Source organism: Camelus dromedarius, chromosome 17 (genome assembly GCF_036321535.1).
Source record: "Camelus dromedarius isolate mCamDro1 chromosome 17, mCamDro1.pat, whole genome shotgun sequence".
Lineage (NCBI taxonomy): Eukaryota > Metazoa > Chordata > Mammalia > Artiodactyla > Camelidae > Camelus > Camelus dromedarius.
In genome coordinates, this window is record NC_087452.1 from 27828568 (window position 1) to 27851093 (window position 22526).

Consider the following 22526-nt stretch of genomic DNA (forward strand, 5'->3'; position numbering starts at 1 on the left):
CGGTTTTAACTTCTCCCGTAACGTTTTTCGTCAGAGACCATGAAAGAGGCCTCACTTTAGTTTCCTCAAATTATAACCTTCCCAACCCTGCCTGAAACGTCCAGTCTCCCCTCTCCAGCAAAATGGTGCTGCCTCAGATGCCTGCGAGGTCAGAAGTTGTGTCGTTAACTGGCTTTCTGGTAAATTCGTGGACAGTCGACTCGAAAAGATTTTTCTGGGAACGTGGATATCGGTATGTTCAGTTAAAAACGTGGCTTTGTTACCATGTCATCAGTTCTTACCCGGCTTTGAAGGGCCGACTCGCCACAAATTAGACATACATTTATTTTAAATCACAAATGAAAACGTCTTTTGAAAGTCAGGGTACACTGGTGAATTATGTTGGTAACTGATTAGCATTTCTGATAGATTAAAAAGTTTTGGAAGAAGATTTAAATAGCTTCTTCGGGCTCTAGTCCTCTTTTCAGGAGAGAAAAGTGAAGCTCTATTTCTAGAACTTGGTCTGGATTAGAACTCCTGTCTGTCTGTCCATCTTCCCCAACCTCACACTGTCTCATTTCTCTGTTTTTTATAAAGGAATCAGTGTACAGAGAAAATGGCAAAATTACTAGTGTCTTCTAAAAATCTAGGCACGAATCCCACCAGTCCATCTCATCTTCATTCAAGAAATAAAAGAAATGCTGAGTAAAGATTGTTAGTTGCCTGGTTCCGCAGATAAATTGGAACAAATCCAGGTACAGTGGAACAACCTCAAATACAGTAACTGGAATAGATGTTACATATTTTAAACTAAAATACTAGATTTTTCCCATGATCTCTTAAAGGAGAGGTAAAATCAAGCTTTAAAAGTTTTACCAGGTAGACTTGCAGTATAGTTTCACCGGATTATCCTTAGTGTTATAAACTTTCTTTTTTTTTTTTTTGTATATATATATATTTTTATTGAAGTATAGTTAGTTTACAATGTTGTCAGTTTCTGGTGTACAGCATAATTCTTCAGTCATACATGAACACGTATATTTGTTTTCACATTCTTTTTCATTATAGGTTACTACAAGATATTGAATATAGTTCCCTGTGCTATACAGTATGAACTTGTTTATCTATTCTATGTATATTAGTTAGTATCTACAAATCTCAAACTCCTAGTTTATCCCTTCCCACCTGCTTCCCCCTGCCCCTGTAACCATAAGCTTGTTTTCTATGTCTGTGAGTCTGTTTCTGTTTTGTAAACAAGTTTGTCTTTTTTTCAGATTCTACATATGTGATATCAGATGGTATTTTTCTTTCTCTTCGGTTTACTTCACTTAGAATGGCAGTCTCCAGGTCCATCCCTGCTGCTGCAAATGCCATTATTTTAAATTTTTTATGGCTGAGTAGTATTCCATTGTATAAATATACCACAGCTTCTTTATCCAGTCATCTGTTGATGGATATTTAGGTTGTTTCAATGTCTTGGCTATTGTATATAGTGCCTCTGTGAACACTGGGGTGCATGTATCTTTTTGAATTAAGGTTCCCTCTGAATATATGCATAGGAGTGGGATTGCTGGATCGTATGATAAGTCTGGTTTAGTCTTCTGAGGAATCTCCATACTATTTTCCATAATGGTTGCACCAAACTACATTCCCATCAACAGTGTAGAAGGGTTCCCTTTTCTCCACACCCTCTCCAGCATTTATCGTTCATGGACTTTTGATTGATGGCCATTCTGACTGGTGTGAGATGATACCTCATTGTGGTTTTGATTTGCATTTCTTTGATAATTAATGATATTGGGTGTTTTTTCACGTGCCTATTGGTCATTTGTATGTCTTCATTGGAGAATTGGTTGGTTAGGTCTTCTGCCCATTTGTGGATTGGGTTGTTTGTTTTTTTATTAAGTTAGCTCTCCTCTTAGATGTTGATCAGCTAGTCACCCTCTAGATAAGAGCTTTAGTTTTTGAAAGGTGGTTTGGAGTTTGTTCTTACACAGTATTAATGTTAATGTTACAGTCGCTTGGATATACCCAGCATCGTACAGATCTCAGCAACACAACTCTGATTTTTGACATTTCTTTCCTACTCTGTCAGCACAGTGGCATGCAACCTGGCTCTAAAGACAGATTTTCATGGTAAGTGACATTCCTGGTTAAACTGATTAGATTATGAGTGAAGGAGAAGAAAGGCAGTGGCAATTGATAAGAATCAGGAGTAAGTGACAGGTAAAAACTAAGTGTAACAAAGAGAGTAATTATATGGTATAACTGAAGGGGTTTGGCCAGTTAATTTGGCCAAACCAAATAATTCCGATGAAAAATTCTCTTAGGTATCTGAATTATCTGGGTGGGGTAGTGTCATCAAGTTAAATGGTTTCCTTTTTTGTATGTTATGTGCAAGTAAACTGTATTTTTGTAAAGGAGGCTATTGTATTATCAGAGAAGTGCAAGGAATTCTTGCCAGGCTCAGTTGATTAAAAACAAAAAAAGCAAAAACAAGTTGATATTCAATTGGATAAAGAGGCAGTTACATCAAATTATAAAACTAGAAAGAATCTTAAAAGACTTTCTATTTGGATCCTCTAGCTTTAGGCTATTACGCACTCTGCTCATTCAGAAAAATGAATGTATTTCCTATTTTAAAACGTCTTTAAAGCGGCAGAATTATAGTCTCCTTTGGAAACCAGTTTGAGTTTCATCAGCTTAAGTACTGTACAGTTGACCAAACTCAATTGCTTTTATACAGGAAATGAGGCTTCTTCAGATAGTGCCTCAAGGGTTACTGGAGACTCACGTGTGGGTAGCATAGTAAAAACTTTGGCCAGCTCCTTAATTTTATGGAAGGCAAGTCAGGATTAAACGACATCCACCAAAGAATTCTTTGAGACGTTTCACACATATAATCCATTAAGAAGTTACACATATATAATTTACAACGAAAGGACATACAGTCTTGTAAATAGATTTGTTAATTATTAGTCTCCTAAAATTATATTTGATCTGCTTGTAATTAGGTTTTTACATGATACTTCTTGAAGTTCTGGTCTGCGGTCTATAATAGGAAAGAATGCAACAACCCAAATGACACTGGTGCTTTACTTTTCAAAGCTATCCCCCTAGGCTAGTGGTTACCAAACTCATGCACACGTAAAAGTCATCTGGAGAAGGTTGAGCCCAGCTAGAAGATTCTGATGCAGTGGGTCAGACAGAGATAGAGCTGAGAGTCTTTCCCAGGTGAGTCCAAAGCAGATCATCCTCAAACCACATGTTGAAAAATTCTATCCAAAATGGAAAATAGCCATTTCTCTTTCCTAAATAACATTGTAGTTTAGAAAATTTAGAAAGTCAAGTAAACACTTAGGAAAGAGTCTTTGGTTCCAGCTCAAGATGGTGAGAAGGGCACCATTTCCAGAATCACCTAGAGAGCTTGGGAATACTGCTACTTACAGATATCCCCTGAAAGTCTCCATCAGTCTGAAATTCTGGGGGAATTCATACTCCTTTTGAGAGTCTAATGTATAGTGCAAATAATCCTGGATGTTACCTAATAAATCACACATTAATGAGACTCATTTTAACAGGTAATTCTATTGTTTTCTTAACATCCAGGTGAGATGAGCCAAATTCAAGAAATGAGTATTTTAATTGGTAATTTGGGAACCTGAGTCATTTCCATCTACTTTAAAACATTTGAACCAGTGGTAGGGCACGGGGAAGCTTTGGGCAATTGGAGGGTAGAATCAAAAGTTCTGAGGAATGTGTTGCAAAAGGAGGTGGGTGGGCAGCAAGGACCTACCAATTCTTCAGTGTGCCACTGCGAATGCCTCTCTGGCCTTTAACCTTAATGTTGCTTTTGCTCTTTGCCACCGCAGCCTTAGATTCGTGGCTAAACCTTAAATCCTTAGAAAGGCAAATTCTGTAGCTTCTACTTTCTTGACTGTGAAAAGAATAAAACTTTTATTTCTAGGATAATTGTATATGCTTGTTTCTTTTATAGTTACCTTAATTCTTTTTTGGAAGATGAGAACATTATAAACTAATTTCTTTGACTAAGCCAAGAACTTTGAAACCAAGAAGCATCACTTCTGTTTCTGTTGAGAAGTAGTTGAAAGCATAGGCATGAGCTCATGGACATGGACTGTGGAGCCAGCATAGCTGGCTTCGAATCCTGGCTTCACTCTAGTAGTTCTGTGACTGTAGTCAAGTTACTTAACTTCTCTGTGTCTCTATTCTGTCATCTGAAAAATGGAGCTTAGTGTAGAGAAACTTACATGATAGACTTGTGAAGATGATTAATACGCTTTCAGAATAGTGCTGGGCATAATAAGTATTCAATAAAAATCAGCTAGTTATTCTTTTCATTATTTACTATTAAATATTAAATATTTTAATGCTTTTAAGGCAGCATTCATTTTATTCATTTTTCCTTCATCATATCTAAAGAAACAAATATTTTCTAAGTCAGAAGATTGTCCTTATTATGTTAGAGAACCCTGATACTGTTTTACATAGTATTACCATTACCCTTGCTACTGTTTTATCACTTTGATTTAGGGGCTTTTGTGACCAAACCAAAAATTTTTAAATCAATAAATATATATTGTGATATTCTGGAAAAGTGGTGTAGGTACCAAACCAGCAAAGGCTATTACCCTGTTTTTGTTTTTTGGCTGTGGGAGGAGGAGCGATACCCCAAGGTTAAGACAGAAGACTTTCGTAACACTCCTACTCATCAGAAATTCTGGGGAGCAACAGGCAGGCAGTAGAGAAGAGACTGCTCTGAAAGAAGCCAGTATGTGCCATGACTGTTTAATCATTGAAATAATTTTACTTTTTATAGAACCACAGAGGGCAGTAAAAAACAGAGCAACTGAGGATTGATTAAACCATACTGTTTATATCACAACTAATAGAGGTAGGTCTCAGAGTTAATCAGCACATCCTTCCAAGAACACTAGATGGTGCTCTGAATTTAGTTTTGGGGTTCAAACTACATCAGGAAATGGCTGCCTTCATTCAACAAATATTTATTAGGTAATAAACAAAATATTAAAAAACCCCTGCCCTTGTGGAGCTACAGTTTAGTGGGAATGGTAGGGAGAAAAGACAATTAAAAAAAAAAACGTTTAAGTACTATTAGAAATACAGTGTATTAGAAAGCGGGAAGTGCTATGGAAAAATGGGATGAGGGGGCAGTTGCAATTTTAAATAAGCTTGTCAGAGTGGATTTCATTAAGAAGGTGACATCTGAACAAAAACTTGAAGGAGTCACTGGAATGAGCAGTGGGGACATCTGAGGACAAAGTGTTCCAGGAAGAGGAACCAGCAGGGCAGAGGCCCTAAGCCCTAAGACAGGAGTGGCTTGGCTCATTTTAAGAACTGTGTAGACTGAATCAGGGTGGCAGGAAAGGAGGGAGCCTAGGGGAAGAGTCTGGTGGGGACGAGGAAGAGGAGGCCAGATCATGGACAGCCCAGTGGCCTATGTGAGGATTTTGACTTTTATTCTGATTTTGGATAAAAACACCTTTAATAGAGATTGGGATTTGAAACAAATGTTGGAGGAGTTGGATGAATTAGTGAGATGAGATATAAATTCTGGGCAAAGTAACGTTGTCTTAAATAAACTTGATACTTTATGAGATATATTGATTTAAAGGAAAAAGTACATCAGTGGTTTAGCTAAATCATATTTTATGTACAGAGTCAAAAGTAATGTCTTAATAACAGAAGACAATGATTTCATGTAAAAAGAGATATATAGTTTTTCCCCTTCTCTTTCTGAATCATTCAGTCCTAAAGGCCTTAAGTGGGGCCAAATAAAGTAGGAGTCTATGCAGGGTGGGTGGCCCACGGGGCCCAGAATGGGTATTGGAGTCCAGCAGGGGTAATGAGGGCATCCACGCAAAAGGGGCACCCTGGTGTGGGATGGAGAACCTGTCCAAGATGAGGAGGACATCTGCATAGGGGGGTGTCAGAGCTCAAGATGGATAAAAATGGCATTTTGGTGGAGGGGCAGCCCATAGGCAGCAGGATGTTGGAGCAAAAGTAGGGCGAGGGTGCCTGAGAAGGCTGTTCTGGAGTCCAGGCATGGTGAAGATGGCTTTTGTGCAGGTTGGGAGCCCGCTGCAGGATTTCAGAATGCAAGGAGTGTGGGGAGTATCCATGAAGGGCAGCCTAGTGTGGGGTTTCAGAGCGCCAGTGGGGTGAGGAAGGCATCCACACACAGAGTGGTTAGGTGTGGGGTGTCAGAACACCAGCAGGAAGAGAAGGGCTTTTGTGCAGGGGGAAGCACCTAGGACAGTCTTCCCTAGAAGACTAAGGGAATTTTATTATTTATGTTTACAAAAGTAGAAAAATAATGAGTCCACATTGTTATATATCTATTCATCAGTGATAATGAACCCACATATACCTGCCACTCATCACTCCAATTGAACACTCATCAACATTTTGCAGCACTTGCTTCAGTTATCTGTTTTCTTTCTTCTTTTCCTGAGGTACTTTAAGTAAAACCCAGACATCCTGAAATTGTACCTGTAAATACCTAAATAGAATCTCTTTTTAAAAAGCATTTAAAAAAAATGTAACCATAATCACATTATTTCACCTAACAAAATTAATATTAATTACTGTCTTAATCATGAGTTTCATGAGGATAGAAATCATTTCATCTCCTAGGTGCCTAGAACATCCCTGATACATGCTGGAGTTTAATAAATGTTGTGATTCAAAAGTCAGCTTTTAAGTTGATAAGAACCATAACATTTATCCTCTAGAAACAATGTTATAAATAACAATCAGGTTCTCAGGTTAACTGACAACTCTCATTTAATCTGCAATGATTAGATTAAATGGCACTAACGTGTAGGCCTGAGCCCCTGGGAGCCCTAAATCCTAAACTATTTTATCTTTGATTATTGAGTCTGGGGGAAAACCTGAGGCTAATTTAGCCTAGTCCTGAGTTTTCTTGTTCCCACTGTCAACCCTCGGAGGACATAAGGACAAAGGCTAGACTGGGTGAGAGTGCTCATTGGTAAAGATTTCTTAGAAGGAAATATGGCAGCATCCACCAAAAAAATTAGTACATTCTTCAAAGAAAAATTTTCAGGGACATACTAGTTTTGCATGTGTGCTAACATGTATGCACAAGATACCTATTGCTATAATGTTTACTATAGTTTAAAAAACTGGAGACAACCCTAAGTGTCATTATCAGCAGTATAGTTCAGTAAATTATGGTTCTTCCACTTGCTGAAGCACCAGGCAGCTTTTGAAGAATGAGATAGAGCTGTGTACATGCTGACATAGCGTCATGTCACTGTGTGGGAACCACACTGAAAAACAATATATATGTCTGACTCCATGTAGATAAAAATGTGTGTGTGGGTTTGTGTTTATCTACCTCTTTATGTCAAGGCATTCTAAAAGACAAGAGAAGCACTAAACTGTTAGTATCTGTAGCCAGTAGGTTGGAGAGTAAAAATGGGGTAAAACTGAAGGATACTCTCGTATTTTATTCTAGATACCATGGTATTAAATGAATCTTTTAAAAATAAAAAAATGCATCTGTGTTTTGGATGACTTTATATCAAATTTTTAAAATCAAGGGCTTGATATATGCCAGGCACTATACTGAAAATAGTTTTAACTGATTTGAAAGTATAAAAATATGAAACTGTACTCTTCTGAGATTGAGAAGAACAAATGCTGAGATGTTTTTTAAATGTTATAAATAAATGAACTTATTTAACAAACCTTTATTTAATATCTCCCATGTGATGGGCACTGTGATGGGTGCTGGGAGAGAGAGAAGTATATGTGGAAACAGTTTCAACTCTCCTGAACCTTGTAATCACTGGGAAAGATACCATGCGCCTCAAGTAACAATGGCTGATAAGAACCTTAGTAATGATAGAGCGTCACAGATGTGAACCGTGGCTCAGGATTTTTAAATTTTAAGCTCAGATTTTTCAAATGAATCCCCCATATCACTTTTTATTAAGCTTTAGTTAGAGAATGGTATACCACCTAACTTGTGGATTGCCCTGGAGTGATATATACTTCTCAGTTTTTACTTCATCTTGTACATATAGATGTTTAAAATACAGACTGTTCAATTTTACAATTCCTAGAATCTCTTCTCTTCAGTGTCAGTGTGTCAGGCTTTTATGTCTTATATCAAAAGAAGTGTTGAAAGATATTGAGAATGTATCATATGCAAGGTTTCACAACCTTTTTCTTAACTGATCTGTACACTTTGATGTTTATATCATGAGATCATTGGTGAAGATGTTACAGAGACCATTAATTGATAAAGTCAGTAGAAAAGGGAATTTAAAGACAGAAAACTTAAGTCAACTTCAGTTACCACTTGCTGGTTGGTGACTTCTGCAAGTTACAACTGAACTCTCAGTTTGTTTTCTCAGCTACAAAATAATAAAGGATTTGTCAAAGAATTAAACAAATATGCTCACATGCTTTAGAAGCTATATAGCACTATAGACATTTTGTGTTTGTGTTCATTATACCATTTATTAGAAACCAACAATAGGAGGGAGGTATAGCTCAAGTGGTACAGTACATGCTTAGCACGCAGGAGGTCCCAGGTTCAATCCCCAGGACCTCCTTCAAATAGAAATAAATTAATAAACCTCATTACCACCACTACCACCCCCATTAAAAAAAAAGAAAGAAACCAACAGTAAATATTGTATTAATGGTGAAACACTATTCTCATGTCAGGAACAAAACTAGGATGTCTGTTTTCATCATCACTATTTTCAACACTGTCCTGTACTTCTAGACCAGAATTGTCCAACAGAACCTCCTGCAGTGATGGAAATGTTCTCTGTCCTATCTAATATGGTAGCCACTGGCCATATATGGCTACCTAAATTTAAATAAGTTACAACAAAATTAAATTTAAAATTAAATTGCACCAGCACTTGCACTAGCCACGTTTCAAGTGCTCATTAGCCACATGTGGCTAGTGGCTACCTTGTTGGATGGTGCAGACATAGAACATGTACATCATCTTAGAGAACTTTATTGGATTGGAAGTTCTGTTGGTCTACAATTATATAATAATGTTTAATTATAATCACATATCTATCCATCCACCAATTCATTTTATGTTTTATACATTTTAAAGTTACAGACATCAATATACTTCTCCTCTAAACTCTTCTGCATGTGTATTATCATTAACAATAGTTCAATACTTGCTTATGTTTTAATAGATAAATTTTTATATACAGTGAAGTGAATAAATCTTAAAGAGTATTAAATAATGAGTATTGACAAATGAATACAACTGTATAATCCAAACCCCAGCAAGATATAAAACATTACCATTACCCCTCAAGTTTCCTGACTCCTCTTCCCAGTCAGTCTCCACCTCCAACTCTACATTCTGTTTTTTTTCAGTATGAACTAGTTTTGTCTGTTCTGGAACATCACATAGGTGAAATCATACTTCACGTATTCTTTTGTATAAGTCTTCTTTGACTTAGCATAATGTTTTTGAAATTCATCAATGTTGTTGCATATGTGGTAGTATATACCTGTATATTGCTGTATTCTATTATATAATTATACCATGGTTTACTCACTTTCCTGTTGATAGACACCTAGTTGTCAATTTTGGCTATTGTCTATGGAGCTTCTATGAATATTCTTGTATATTGTTTTGTGGGCATGTTTTCATTTTTCTAGGAATTGAACTGCTGGATCATAGCATAGGTATATGCTTAATTATTTACCTCTAATATATGGAATTAAATTGATTTTTGTATATTTACCTTTATACTATATCTTTGCTAAATTCACATTAATTTTAGTAGCTATTTTGTAGATTTGTTAAATTTTTCTGTGTAAACAATCATGTTATCTGTGAAAAGAGACCATTTACGTCTTCCTTTTTGACCTGTATGACTTTTATTTCTTTTTCTTGCTTTATTTATTGCACTGACTTAGATCTAATACAGTGTTAAACAGAATTGCTAAAAGTGAACATCCTTGCTTTGTTCCTAATCTTAGGGAGAAAGCATTCAATAATTCACCTTTAAATAGTACGTTATCTAGTTATTTCTGTAGCTGCCCTTTATCAGATTGAAGAAATTACTTCTAATCCTAATTTATTGAAAAAAAATTTTAAGTTACGAAGGAGTATTTTTCTGCATCTGCTAAAGTGATCACGTGATTCTCTTTTTTTTCCTGTTAATATGATGAATTACAATGATTGATTTTTGAGTTTTAAACCATCCTTGTTTTTCTGGGAAAAGCCCCACTTAGTCATATTGTATTACCGTTTTTATATATTTCTATATTAAATTTGCTAGTATTTTAAGGTTTTTGTGTCAGTGTTCATGAGTGATATTTGTCTATTATTTTTTTTGAAATTTTTTAAAATCAGAGTTACTTAGGCCTCATAAAGTTAGAAAAGTCCTTCCCCTTCTGTTTTCTGAAAGAATTTGAGATTGGTGTGTGTTTAAGACTTTTTAAAAAATGTTTGATAAATCTCACCAGTGAAGTACCTGGGCCTGGTGGAAAGAATTTGATAACCAATTCACTTTCTTTAATTGGTATATGACTAGTCATACTTTCTGTTTCATTTTGTCTCAGTTTTGGTAATCATATGTTTTTCTAGGTTCTTGTCTATTTCATATAAATTGTTGAATTTATTGGTATAAAGTTGTTTATAATATTCTTTTTAATATCTGTAGTCTCTGTAGTGATATCACCTCTTTATGCCTAATATTGGTAATTTGTATTCTCTTTTTTGTTCTTCATCATTCAACAAAAATTTTCTCCTACTCCCTAGTTTTTTCTTTTTTAATTGATGGAACCTTACGTATAAATTATCCAGTGCTCCATAACAAATGAGCCAAAGTTTAATGATTAAAATAGTAGTATTCATTTAATACCTCTCACAGTTTCTGTGTCAGGAATTCAGGAGTGACTTGAATACACAGTCCTATTTTGGAGTCTTCATTGAGATTGTGGTCAGATATCAGTTGGGGATTCAGTCATCTTGAAATCATTATGAAGGCTTGACTGGGACTGGAGGGTTCACTCCCAAGTGGCTCATTCACATAGCTGGCAAATTGGTATAGACTGTTGACAGAAAACCCCATTTCCTCTACATGTTGGCCTTTACACTTGACACGGTGGCTGGCTTCCCCTGGAGAGAGCTATCCAAGAGACCAAATCAGAACCTGTAGTTACTCATAACACGTAACACAGGCAGCTGCACATGGTTGCTTTGTTGTAGTACATGTCTGCTGATGATAAATTCTCTTAGTTTTTGTCTTAAAATGTCTTTATTTTGCCTTCATTCTCTGAGATATTTTTGTAGGATATAGACTTCTTGGTTGAAAAGAGGGTATTTTTGTTGGTTTGGTTTTGGTTTTTTTCTTTTTTGCAGTTTCAGGATGTTATTCCATTGTCTTCTGACCTCCATTATTTCTTAATAGAAGTTAGTCAAATCATACTGTTATTCCCATGTATATAATGTGCCATTTTTCTCTGCATGCTTTCAAAATTCTCTCTTTATCTTTAGTTTTCATCCATTCAACTATGATGTACCTCGGTATAGTTTTTCTTGTGTTTACCCTGCTGGGGTTTTTTGAGCTTCTTGAATCTGTAAATTTAGGTCTTTCACCGAATTTTGGGAAATTTCAGCCATTATTTCTTCAAATATTTTTTCTGCTGTAGTTGCTCTATTTATCATTCTGTAATTCTAATTACACATAGGTTAGTTTTTTATATTGTCTTACAGGATACTGAGGCTGTGTTAATTTGACTTCTAGTGTTATTTTTTTCTATGTGTTCTTATTAAATAACCTTTTTTTTAATATGGCTTCAAGTTCACTGACTCTTCTGTCATTTCCAATATACTGCTAAGCCCACCCAGTGAATTTTTTATTTCTGATACTTTATTTTTCAGTTCTAGAAGTTACTTTTAGTTCTCTTTTATGGTAAACATCTCTGATAATGTATACTATTTGTTCATTTATGATCATATTTTCATAAATGTACTTGAGTATCTTTACAATAGTTGCTTTTAATCTTTGTCATCTTATTTCAACATCTGTATCACTCCTGGGAATTTCTCCACTAATTGCATTTTCTTGTGAATATGGGACACAGTTTCCTATTTCTTTGTTAGTCTAGTAATTTTGGATTGAATTGTAGACATTCTGAATGATATCCATAGTCTCTAGATTCTGTTATATTCCTCTCAAGAGTGTTGATCTATCTTATCTATCTTTCTTCCTTTGGTTTTATTTTGTCAGGCTATGCTCTACCTCTAAAATCTGTCTCCCTTATAGTTGTCATCAGCTGAAATTTCTGTTCAGTCATTTTAGTGTTAGCTGAGATGTTTGGTGTTTTCCCTGTGCATGCCCAGTTCAGCCATGGATTTGGGCAGAATTTGGGGCCCTCCTCTGTATCTCTTTCCTTCCTAGGCTTCCCTGTCACTTTCTAGCTGCTGTGGTCACTCTGGACTCTCTCCTTTGATTTTTTTTAAGTCAGAAAGACCATGAATCATCCCACATAGTGCTGATTGGTGCCTGCCTTCAGACAAAAAGCCGTAAAAATGAGTAACTTATCCAGGGCTTTTCACTTGTTCCAGATTCTCCCCCTCTTCAATTTCTGCCAGCTTTTGGCCAGTTTCCAGTATTTTGGGATAGTTTTTAAAATATTTTGCCCAGGGTTTATAGTTTATATCTTTGGGAGGATAGGTACAATAGAAACTACTTGCCATTACTATAAAGGGAACTATAAGGGCCTTTTTTAAAGGCAGAAACCATAAAGGGTAGTATCAACACATTTTACTATATAAACTTCGTATAACAAAAGACAGCATCAATAAAGTAAAAATGTAAAGGGAAAAATGAGGAAAATGTTTATTATATATGCCAAAGAGTTATTATCTTTAATATATGAAAAACTCTTAATTCATTAAGAAACAACAACAAATCACCCTGATAAAAAATGATCTAAGGACATGCTATGGTCTGAATGTTTATGTACCCCCAAAATTCATATGTTGAAATCCTGCTGCCCAGTGTGATAGTATTAGGAGATGAGGCCTTTGGGAGGTGGTTAGGTCATGAAGGCAGACCCTCATGAATGGAATTAATGCCCTTATATAAGAAACCCAAGAGAGCATCCTTGTCCCTTTCACAAGAGGATACAATGAGAAGTATGCAGCCTGGAAGAGGGCCTTCACCCAACCACACTAGCATCCCCAATCAAAGAATTCCAGCCTCTAGAACTGTGAGAAATAAGTTTGTGTTGTTTATAACTCACTCATTCAGTAGTATTTTGTTATAGCAGCCTAAAAAGACTAAGGACGTAAACCATCATTTCAAAAAAGAAGGAACACATTTGGCTAATAAACATAGGAAGAAGTAAATGCCAACCTTATTTGAAGGAATGCAGAAGGAAACAATGAGATTCTTTTACCTGTAAGATTGGCAAGAGTTTTTAAATGTTTATAATAACAAGTGTTGGCCAGGGTGTGGATAAGACACCCTCATGACTGTGTCCAGAATGCCTTTAACTTATCTACTGAGTATATATCAATAGTTATATATATTTTTTTGTTTTATCAAATGCATTTGGTTCTTTTAAAAATCTTCCCAGACATTCCTGATAATTTCTTTCTGTTTGTCTCTATTGATGATTCTAACTTTTAGAATCCTTAAACTTTCATTAATAGCTATTACATATTCTATACCTGATAATTCTAGTATCTGAATTTCTTCTGGATCTGTGTTAGTTAGGGTATAGACTTGACTGCTATAACACAGAGACCCCAAATCACAAGACAGACGTTTATTTCTCCATCCAAGTACATAGTCCAGCGCTAGAATAGAAAACTCCAGTTCCCAGGGGGAGGGTATAGCTCAAGTGGTAGAGCACATGCTTAGCAAGCATGAGGTCCTGGGTTCAGTCCCCAGTACCTCCTCTAAAAACAAACAAATAAACAAACCTAATTACCTCTCCCCTACCAAAAAAAGAAAAAAAAAACCCTCAAAAAAATTAAAAAATTTAAAAAAAAAAGAAAAATCCAGTTCCCAATCAACAGTGTTCCCAGCTCCCTCTCTCTTTTATTATTACACTGCCATCCTTAACACTTCACCACCCACTATCCTGTCCACAGTCCAAACAGCAGGAGAGAGAAAATGGGAACAGGAAGGGCACAGCCCTAAGTTTTAAGAGCAGGACTTAAAAATTACACCCATTGCTTCTGCTCACATTTCATAGGTGAGAAGTCATAGGATCATACCAACATGTAAGACAGTTTGGGAATTGTAGTTGTTAACCTTTACCTAAAAAGTATAGTGCTACTGAAAAGTGTAGAATAGATATTGTGAAACAACTAGCAGTCTCTGCCACATGGTGTAAATCTCGTTTCTGCTAATTTTCTCTTGTGTTGTCTAGCTTCATGTGCTTGATGATCTTTGATTATGAGTTTATATTTGCTTGCTTTTAATCTGTGGGAATCCCGTGGACCTAAATTTGGGAAGCTTTCCTCCGGGGAGGATTTGGTCTGCTTTTGCCAGGAGCCAATGTTGAAGGTCCTGACCTGAAGTGAGGGTCTTCAGTTCAGCTCTCCTATACCTACTTCCAGCCTGAGGGTTAGAATCCTGGTTTCCGTAATGCTAAGTGTTTTTGCCCATTTGGGTGACCTCATGTTTATTGCTCGGTTACTGATCACTGCTCCCAGTTCTGATTTCAGTTCGTGGTTGTTGGGTTTTTGTTGTTTTCTTTGGTGAACAAATAAAGTTTCCCTTACTTGTTGGGATCCCAGCAATGCATTTGAAGGTATGTTTTAGCATCTAATTGTTTTGTAGTAGAAAGGTCTTTCAAGGAATATGGCCCAGGATGTTGCTAGACCAGAAATAGTTCATTGACTCTCCAATTTACTTCAAGTCTGGCTTTTTTCTCTACCCATCCAGCTTGCCAAAGTTGCCAGTAACCGCCTCCTTAACAAACCTAGTAGATACCTTTCTGTCTTCTTACTCAACCTCTCAGCAGCATTGACAGCTGACCTTTCATTTATTCTTTGATCTAGTATGAGCCAAGCACTGTTTTGGATGCTGGGGGATGACTAGCACAGACAAAAACCCTAAAGACAGAAAACAGACAAAAAATAGTAAACACAATAAGCAGGTATGTAACGAGGCATAAGATAGTAAATGCTTTTAACAAAAATTGGAGCAGGGCAAAGGACATCAGGAGTCCTGAGAGAGAGGCTGAAATTTTTAAAGAAGCAGAAGAGTAAGCCTCATTGAGAAAGTGATATTTGAGGAAATACTTGAAGGAGGTAACGAAGTAAACCATGATGTTACGTGAAGAAAGAATATTCTAGGTAGTGAAAACAGCCAGTGTAAAGGCCTGGGGCAGGATTGTGCCTGGTGCTTTCAAGAAGAGCAGAGGTCCAAGTGGCCGGAACAGAGTAAGCATGGGAGATGCAATACGGGATAAGATCAGATAGAAAAAGGGGGCTGGCATATCATATGGGACCCTGAGGGCCCCTAAAAAGACTGACTGTTACTAAGATGGGAAGCCATGTTTTGAGCAGAGTTGTGACATGAATTGACTTATTTTTAAATGATTCCTCTGGCCTCTTGCTGTGTTGATTAAAAAAGCCATAAGGGATCAAGGATGGAGACAGGAAGACCACTTGAGATGCTATTGTAGTCACCCTTCTCCTTGACCCTTTTCCCTCTCTTGGATCGATTCCATATCCCCAGATTTTTCTCTTGCGTTACTAGCTGTTTCCTTCTCCAGTTTCTTCTCCAGCACATCTTCTCCAATTTCCAAATGTTGGAATACCTTGGACTTGGTCCTAAGATCCTTCTTGTATCTAGTTCCCTTCACTGGGTGATCTCCTGCAAACCTCTGGCTTTTAATGGTTTTAAAACTGATGATTTGTGCTGGTGATGCACAAACTTAGAGATTCAGCCCTGAGCTTATAGTCATAAATCCAGTAGCCAACTTGCTATCCAAACTGGAACACTTCATTTCTCCCCAATTATTTCCTCCCCTAGTCCGGCCTTTTACAACCCAGTAAGTGACACTATATTTGCTCAAGCCAAAAAACAGTCATCCTTAATGCCTCTCTTTCCCTCATTTCTATATTCAATCCATCTGCAAGATGTGTTTTTCTATCTCTGAATGAATGAGCTATTTCCTCCACAATGCTGTGTGTCAAACCCCCCAAATCTCAGTGATTTAAACAATGAATATTTACTTTTCTCATTCATGAAATTGCAGGTCATTTAGTGTTTGACTGAATTTGCCTGGGCTTGGCCTACTTGACTGTAGGCTGCAGGCTGCAGGATGGGTTGGGGTGTGCTCCGTGTGTGTTCATTCTGGGGCTCAGGCTGAGCGGTGGCAGCTACCCCAGGGATGACCATATGGTGATGTCAGAAGCTCAGGAGGGCAAATCAGTCATGCTGGCACATTTCAAGCTTCAGCTCACATCACTTCCCATTGGCCAAAGCAAGTCACGTAGACAAGCCCAAAGCTAAGGGGTGGGAAGGACACTGTATTTACTATGAGGCCATAGCAAGAGTGGTTATATAATATACTATTGACGTTGAAGAATTGGAACCAATTATTCAATTACTCAATCTCCCACAGCCTCCTGAAGAATTGTACCTCTCTCCAAACCCACTGTTAGCCATCATCTCTTGCTCCTAGACAATTACCTGTTTTCACCACACCTAGAACAATGCCTTGCACGTAGTATATGCCCAGTAAAAAATGTATTGAACAAACAACTCCCAACTGATCTTCCTTGTTACACTCATCTGTCTCTAGTCTTTTTCCACACAGCAGCCAAGGTGAGTGTTTAAAAACAAGTTCTGTGATACAGAAAGGAATGTATTTGGCCTTTGTCCCGAGTTTAGGTACACAGCTACTAAATATCTTGGAATTTCCTGAGTAATAAGAGCGATAGAAGAATCTTTCATTCTAATAACATGGTTCTTGGTGGGCTTCTAGATAGCTTTAAAATGGGGCTGGTCGCCAGAAAGAGCAAACTTAGATTAGAGGCTTATAACTTTCAGCCCCACCTCCCAACCTCAGGGGAGTGGGGAGGAGCTGGAGATTTAGGACAATCACTGATAGCCAGTGATTTAATCAATCATGCCTATGTAATGAGACCTCCAATAAACCCCCTAAGGGACAGGTTTCGGAGAGCTTCCAGGTTGGCAAACACATTGAAGTGCGGGAAGGGTGGTGTGCCCAGAGAGGTTATGGAACCTCTGTGCGCCTTCCCCCATACCTTGCCCTCTGCCTCTCTGCCATTTGACTGTTCTGAGTTGTATCCTTTGTAATAAGCCAGTTAATGTAAGTAATGTGCCTTCCTGAGTTCTGTGAGCCATTCTAGCAAATAATTGAACCTGAGAAGGGGGTCGTGGGAACCCTGGGTTTACAGCTGGTTGATCGGAAGTACAAGTGGCAACCTGGGACATGCAGCTAGTATCTAAAGTGGGAGCAGCCTTACGGGACTGAGCTCTTGGCCTGTGGAGTCTGTACTAACTCCAGGTAGTTAGTGTCAGAACTGAATTGTAGGACGCCCTGTTGGTGTCTGTAGAAAATTGGAGAATTGCTTGGTATGGAAAACCCGTAACACATTTGGTGTCAGAAGTACTGTGAGTAAAAACAGCTCAGACTGTCATTTGAGTCTCAGCTTAAAACCCTGCCCTAACTCCCCTTTGCACTTGAACTCCTCACGATGGTCTCTATAAAGGCATACGTTATCCAGCCAGGTCTGGCTCTCCAAACAATGGCGTCTGGTACTACTCACTTCCCTCTGGCTAACTGCCTTTTTCTTCCTCAAATATTCCAATGCTTTTCAGCTGCAGCAGCTATTCTTGCTGTTCCCTGTGACTGCAGTGCTTTTTCTCAAGATCTTGGCATACTGGTTGTCTCCTGTCCTCAGCTTCAGCTAAAGTATCACCTCCTTTGAGAGGCCTCCCTGACCATCGATACTTACAGACCCTCTCCCCACTCTACACCCACCCTCCTTATGTTTCATCACCGTCACCTTGTTTATGCCTTTCGATGAGTTTACCACTCTCTAAAATTACCTTGCTTTGTTCATCTTTGATCTCTAGTGCCTAGAATGGTGTCTGGCACATGCTAAGTTCTCTATAAAAATTTGTTGAATGAATATATGTGAAAACTTTTCCTCTACATTTTCAAAGTATCTTTTCTATCTTTTATTTTCATCTACTCATCCATGTATAAAATGGTATTTTGTAAGTCCAGATCAAACTAACTCAGGAGAAATGAAAATATTATAAAGTCCTTGTTGATAAAAAAGAAATTGGGGACTGGCGTTGCTTCAGCACATGTAGCATCCTTGTAACTTGTGCCGCTAGGGCATTAATCTGTGGGGTCAAAGGTCTAAGTGAGGCCACCTCCTGCCTCCCATACTGATGAACCAGCTTTCCTGGCTTCCCTTTTTCCTTTTCCATTCTTACCATTGTTGTCTGATTAATGTACAAGATAATTTACTTATAAGTATTGTTTGTTGCCTGTCTCCTCACCCTCCCATCCATGACACCACTGTGACCTTCATGGGCACATGAAGGCAAGTATCTTACTCTGTTTTTTCTGATACTGAGTAGATGTTCAACCAATTGTGGAATGGATGGATGGATGGATGAATGTTTCAAAGGAAAGAAAGAAATCTGCAAGGTTCTGAATCTCTTTCTCTTCTTCAAGTGTGCCCAGAGTAAGGTCACCCCCACTGTTGCACAGTCTACCTCCCAAGATGCTCTAGGCGAAACCTCTTTGAGGTGTAAACGTTTACAAGTTCTTTCATTCTCAGGTTGGCTTTACTTGTATATTTATAAATGCATCTTGTGTGCCTATTGATATTTTGTGTGTGACTCCTTTCTCCACTCTAGAGCTTGAATAAGGAGGAATTTAGCTCAGTATTTATGACATCATGACAGGAAGTGACATCATGAAAGGGAAAAATCTGATGAAGCTGAGCTCCATCCTGTAGAGGTTATTACCTCTGTGAGCACAGACCACTTTTCCTCTTCCCTCAAGAAAAGCCCAGGAGTTGTCTAAATGCTGGACAAAGCTGAGCACTTAAATTTATTATCAAGAAGGTCCTGGAGGAAGAGGAGCAGGGGAGTACAAAAACTAAGAAAGTATCCCAACTTTGGTGAGGAGTGGCTGCTTCAGAATCTTCCCAATTAACAGCTGTGTTTCTCTTTTAATTTCACATTTTCCTAGGATGATGAAATTAAAATACTCTGTTCTTGCTTATTTTTTCACAAACCTTATTGTCCTCATGAAATGTCCACATGTCCACAGTCCCTCAAAAGATCAGCAGAGGGAAATTTTTCTTTAAAAGATGCAATAGACAATGCTTTTTCCTTTGAAACAACTGTGATGGAAAGAGAAATTCTTCCTTTCGTTTGAATAGTCATGCTTTTAAGTTGCTTGGAGGTGGTTATGTATGAATCTTCATATAAACTTGTACCTCTCTCATTTAAAAGAAAAAATGAAAAAAAAAAGGGAATTAGCTCATTAATTATTTAAAATACTTGGTGCAACTGTTCCTTATGAATTAATGCAGGCACTTGGAAGACAATTACACTCGGTGTTAATAACATTGCCAACCTTTTCCAGTATGCTGCACTCCAAATTCTATTGTGTTTTCATTGACAACATTCACTATTACATATGCATATGAAAAACAGGCATTTTCATCAGAATTACTGTAATAGCATTAAGAGATTATTATTTTTTTCCAATTTCTTTGGAAGAAAAGTCACTCAAATTAGATTATTTATTACTTGACTGCTCTCCTATCTGGCCTGTATGTTTAGGTAACTAGAGTCCATGAAAGTGTAAACTTCAGAACAAAAAGCATGATTTTATACATTAATGATTTCAAATAAAAGAGAAGTGGTAGTTTGTGCATCACTTCTTTCGAGAAAGTTAAGTCTGTGCTCTGCTTAGGAGAGATAACACTTTTTGTCCCTGTAGGTGGCCCCCCTGGTGTAGCCATTAGTTGCTAATTACTTGCAAACAAATAAACAATTAACTCCTGAAGCTGCTGGCTGGGCCAGTGTTCATTGACATGCTAAAACTTTCTAAGACGGGATTTTAATTAGTGACGTTCTAAATCCAGCCCCCTTGTCAGCAGAGCCATAAGGTGAACTGCAGGAAGGTCCCAGCCCTGTACACGTGGGGCACAGCCAGCCTGGGAGGCTCCGAGAGGCTAGAGCCCAGAGCCGCAGCTCTGTGCAACCCACACGAAGATGTCTCCCAACCTTCAGGAAGGTGCTCGGCTTGGGGAAAGCAAGCCCTCACCCTGCTCCTTTTCAATTGAGAGCATTTTAGGACTGGACCAGAAGAAAGACTGTGTTCCATCAATGAAGCCTCACAGGCCATGGGCAGACACCTGCGGCTCCTCAGGTATGCCACAGCTTAATTTTTAAAATTCTTTGTTATTCGTTTGCAAGATTCAGTTTGGCCTTTTTAAAAAAAAAAAAAAATATATATATATATATATATATATATATATATATACACTACATAGAGAAAAACTGCAGTTTCATCTAGTTACATAATTGAAGTATCTAGCACTTTTAATGTCTCCAGCTGAATCCTATGGGAAATTAAGACTATCAGCCTTAGACCCAAGCGGATATAAAATTCACTCCCAGGAAATTCTAAGAACCTTCATTTACTTTGTAGGATCTCTGTGTTTGTCACATCAGATATTCTAAATCTCTTTCCACTGAAAAGTAAATGACATTTGGAGACCAAAATGTGTCCTCTATCAGCAAAACAGGCTTTCATTTTTGTTTGCTTTTTGGATTTTAGTTGATGAGAGATCAGTTCTCCTGTGAAACCCAGAAGAATTCTACTAGGAAAATTAAAGACAAGTTCCTGAAATTATTTCTTATAAAACTTTGTGGAATATAGAATTGAACATCTAAGATGGGGTTTATTTTTCTGTTTTTAGGGAAAGATGTTAACCTACGTCTACATATCCCAAGTCTTCCTAATGGGACCTCGTTACCTTGTACTTTGGATCACCCAGTGCAAGAAGAAAGAGTTTCGAAATATGAAAATTACCTTTCAGCCTCAGAAAGACTTTCTTTGAAAAGAGAGTTGAGTTGGTATAGAGGCCGAAGACCAAGAACTGCTTTTACTCAAAACCAGGTAGGCAATTTTTTCAACCAGCAATCGTAATACAAAGGCTTTAGCTGACACGCTGTTGGGCAAAAGCCCATTCACTGTGGAACCTCAGCTTAGAAGCCTTATTAATGAAACAATAAATTATATCTTTTTTTTTGTAACAGTTTCTGGATAGTCATTTAAAAAAAAAAGGTATACAGATTAATTGCTCAAGATTTAAATGCAACTATTTTGCTATACAAATTAAAGTCTTATTTTATGATGACACTTTAAATAACTGTTTCCTTGTTCTTAGATTGAAGTGTTGGAAAATGTCTTTAGAGTAAACTGCTATCCTGGTATTGATATCAGAGAAGACTTAGCTCAAAAATTGAACCTAGAGGAAGACAGAATCCAGGTAATTTTCAAGTTTAGTTGTTACTTGTGGTGATTAAAATGTTAAAAATAATAAAATAATATTTCTGAGATATGTTTTATTTTTCCTTAATTTTAGATATGGTTCCAAAATCGGCGTGCAAAGCTGAAAAGATCCCATAGAGAATCACAGTTTCTCATGGCAAAAAAAAATTTCAACACGGATCTCCTGGAATAAATAGAAAACTAAACATGTGAGATTACCTTCCAGTTTCAGAACATGAAGAATCAATGGAAATATCAAGTGTTAAAAATGTGTATTTTCTTTTCTGCATTTAATCTGAGTATTGTCATTTTTTTCTGAAAATATATTGTAAATAATTACTGTTATACCATGGTACCTATTATACTTAGACACTCTTAGTTACAATAAAGGCCTTTACTATATATTTTAATAAACATTTTCAGAAAAAGCCAACTATTTTTGTGAGCAAATTTAATCTAATAAATCAATTTGCTAAAATCAGTAAACTCATGAGTAATTAATTTCACAAGCTGGATTCCATTTCAAAATAATTCAAGTCAAATAATCTAAAGAATGGCACAAAGATGAGATTTGTTTAAATAGATTTGTTTCCTTCAACTGCATTTTGAAACATGATTATACTTAAATACAGAGTATGATTTATTCATGAATCTTTCATTTCTCTTGATTCTGTCATAAAGCAGTGAGAATTTCTCACCATATATCAGTGTAAATTTTATAGCATTCTAGTTTCAAGTTGTTGGGTTTTTTTTAATCAAAGTTATTATGCCAAAGTAGAGATATAAGATCATCAATTGTCATAGTCATGCCATTAGTATTGCATTGCACAGCAGAATTGAGCTGCAAATGCACATTTTAAAATATTTTCCTAGTCCCTTTAATGTTGTGTTTTACTTTCATTCATCGAAGTGAGAATGATCATCTGGCTTATACCTGTTTCCAGTTTAGTGAT

At 37.2% G+C, this 22526-nt stretch overlaps 1 protein-coding gene across 6 annotated transcripts; it reads left to right on the plus strand.

The window, feature by feature from the left end:
* The first annotated feature begins 97 nt into the window (after nucleotides 1-97).
* On the plus strand, nucleotides 98-22116 carry HESX1 (HESX homeobox 1). 6 transcript variants are annotated; one of them, XM_064496405.1, is made up of 7 exons: nucleotides 152-232; nucleotides 1997-2115; nucleotides 3088-3213; nucleotides 20174-20445; nucleotides 20999-21198; nucleotides 21470-21571; nucleotides 21668-22116. In XM_064496405.1, the coding sequence occupies exons 4-7, from the start codon at nucleotides 20289-20291 to the stop codon at nucleotides 21764-21766; spliced, it is 558 nt and encodes a 185-aa protein (XP_064352475.1). In that variant the 5' UTR covers nucleotides 152-232; nucleotides 1997-2115; nucleotides 3088-3213; nucleotides 20174-20288; the 3' UTR covers nucleotides 21767-22116. The 6 variants fall into 6 exon arrangements, with proteins under 6 accessions (XP_010979207.1, XP_010979210.1, XP_010979209.1 ...); XM_031470584.2 differs by lacking the exon at nucleotides 3088-3213 and having other exon boundaries at nucleotides 20159-20445; XM_010980905.3 differs by lacking the exons at nucleotides 1997-2115; nucleotides 3088-3213 and having other exon boundaries at nucleotides 98-232; nucleotides 20159-20445; nucleotides 21668-22115.
* Nucleotides 22117-22526: the final 410 nt, after the last annotated feature.

Excerpts from the sequence above, each read along its gene's own strand:
- HESX1 (XM_010980905.3), top strand. The coding sequence starts at position 20,289 with ATGTCTCCCAACCTTCAGGAAGGTGCTCGGCTTGGGGAAAGCAAGCCC. Across the intron at positions 20,446-20,998 it reads AGACACCTGCGGCTCCTCAG|GGAAAGATGTTAACCTACGT; the intron begins GTATGCCACAGC and ends TTCTGTTTTTAG. Across the intron at positions 21,572-21,667 it reads TAGAGGAAGACAGAATCCAG|ATATGGTTCCAAAATCGGCG; the intron begins GTAATTTTCAAG and ends CCTTAATTTTAG.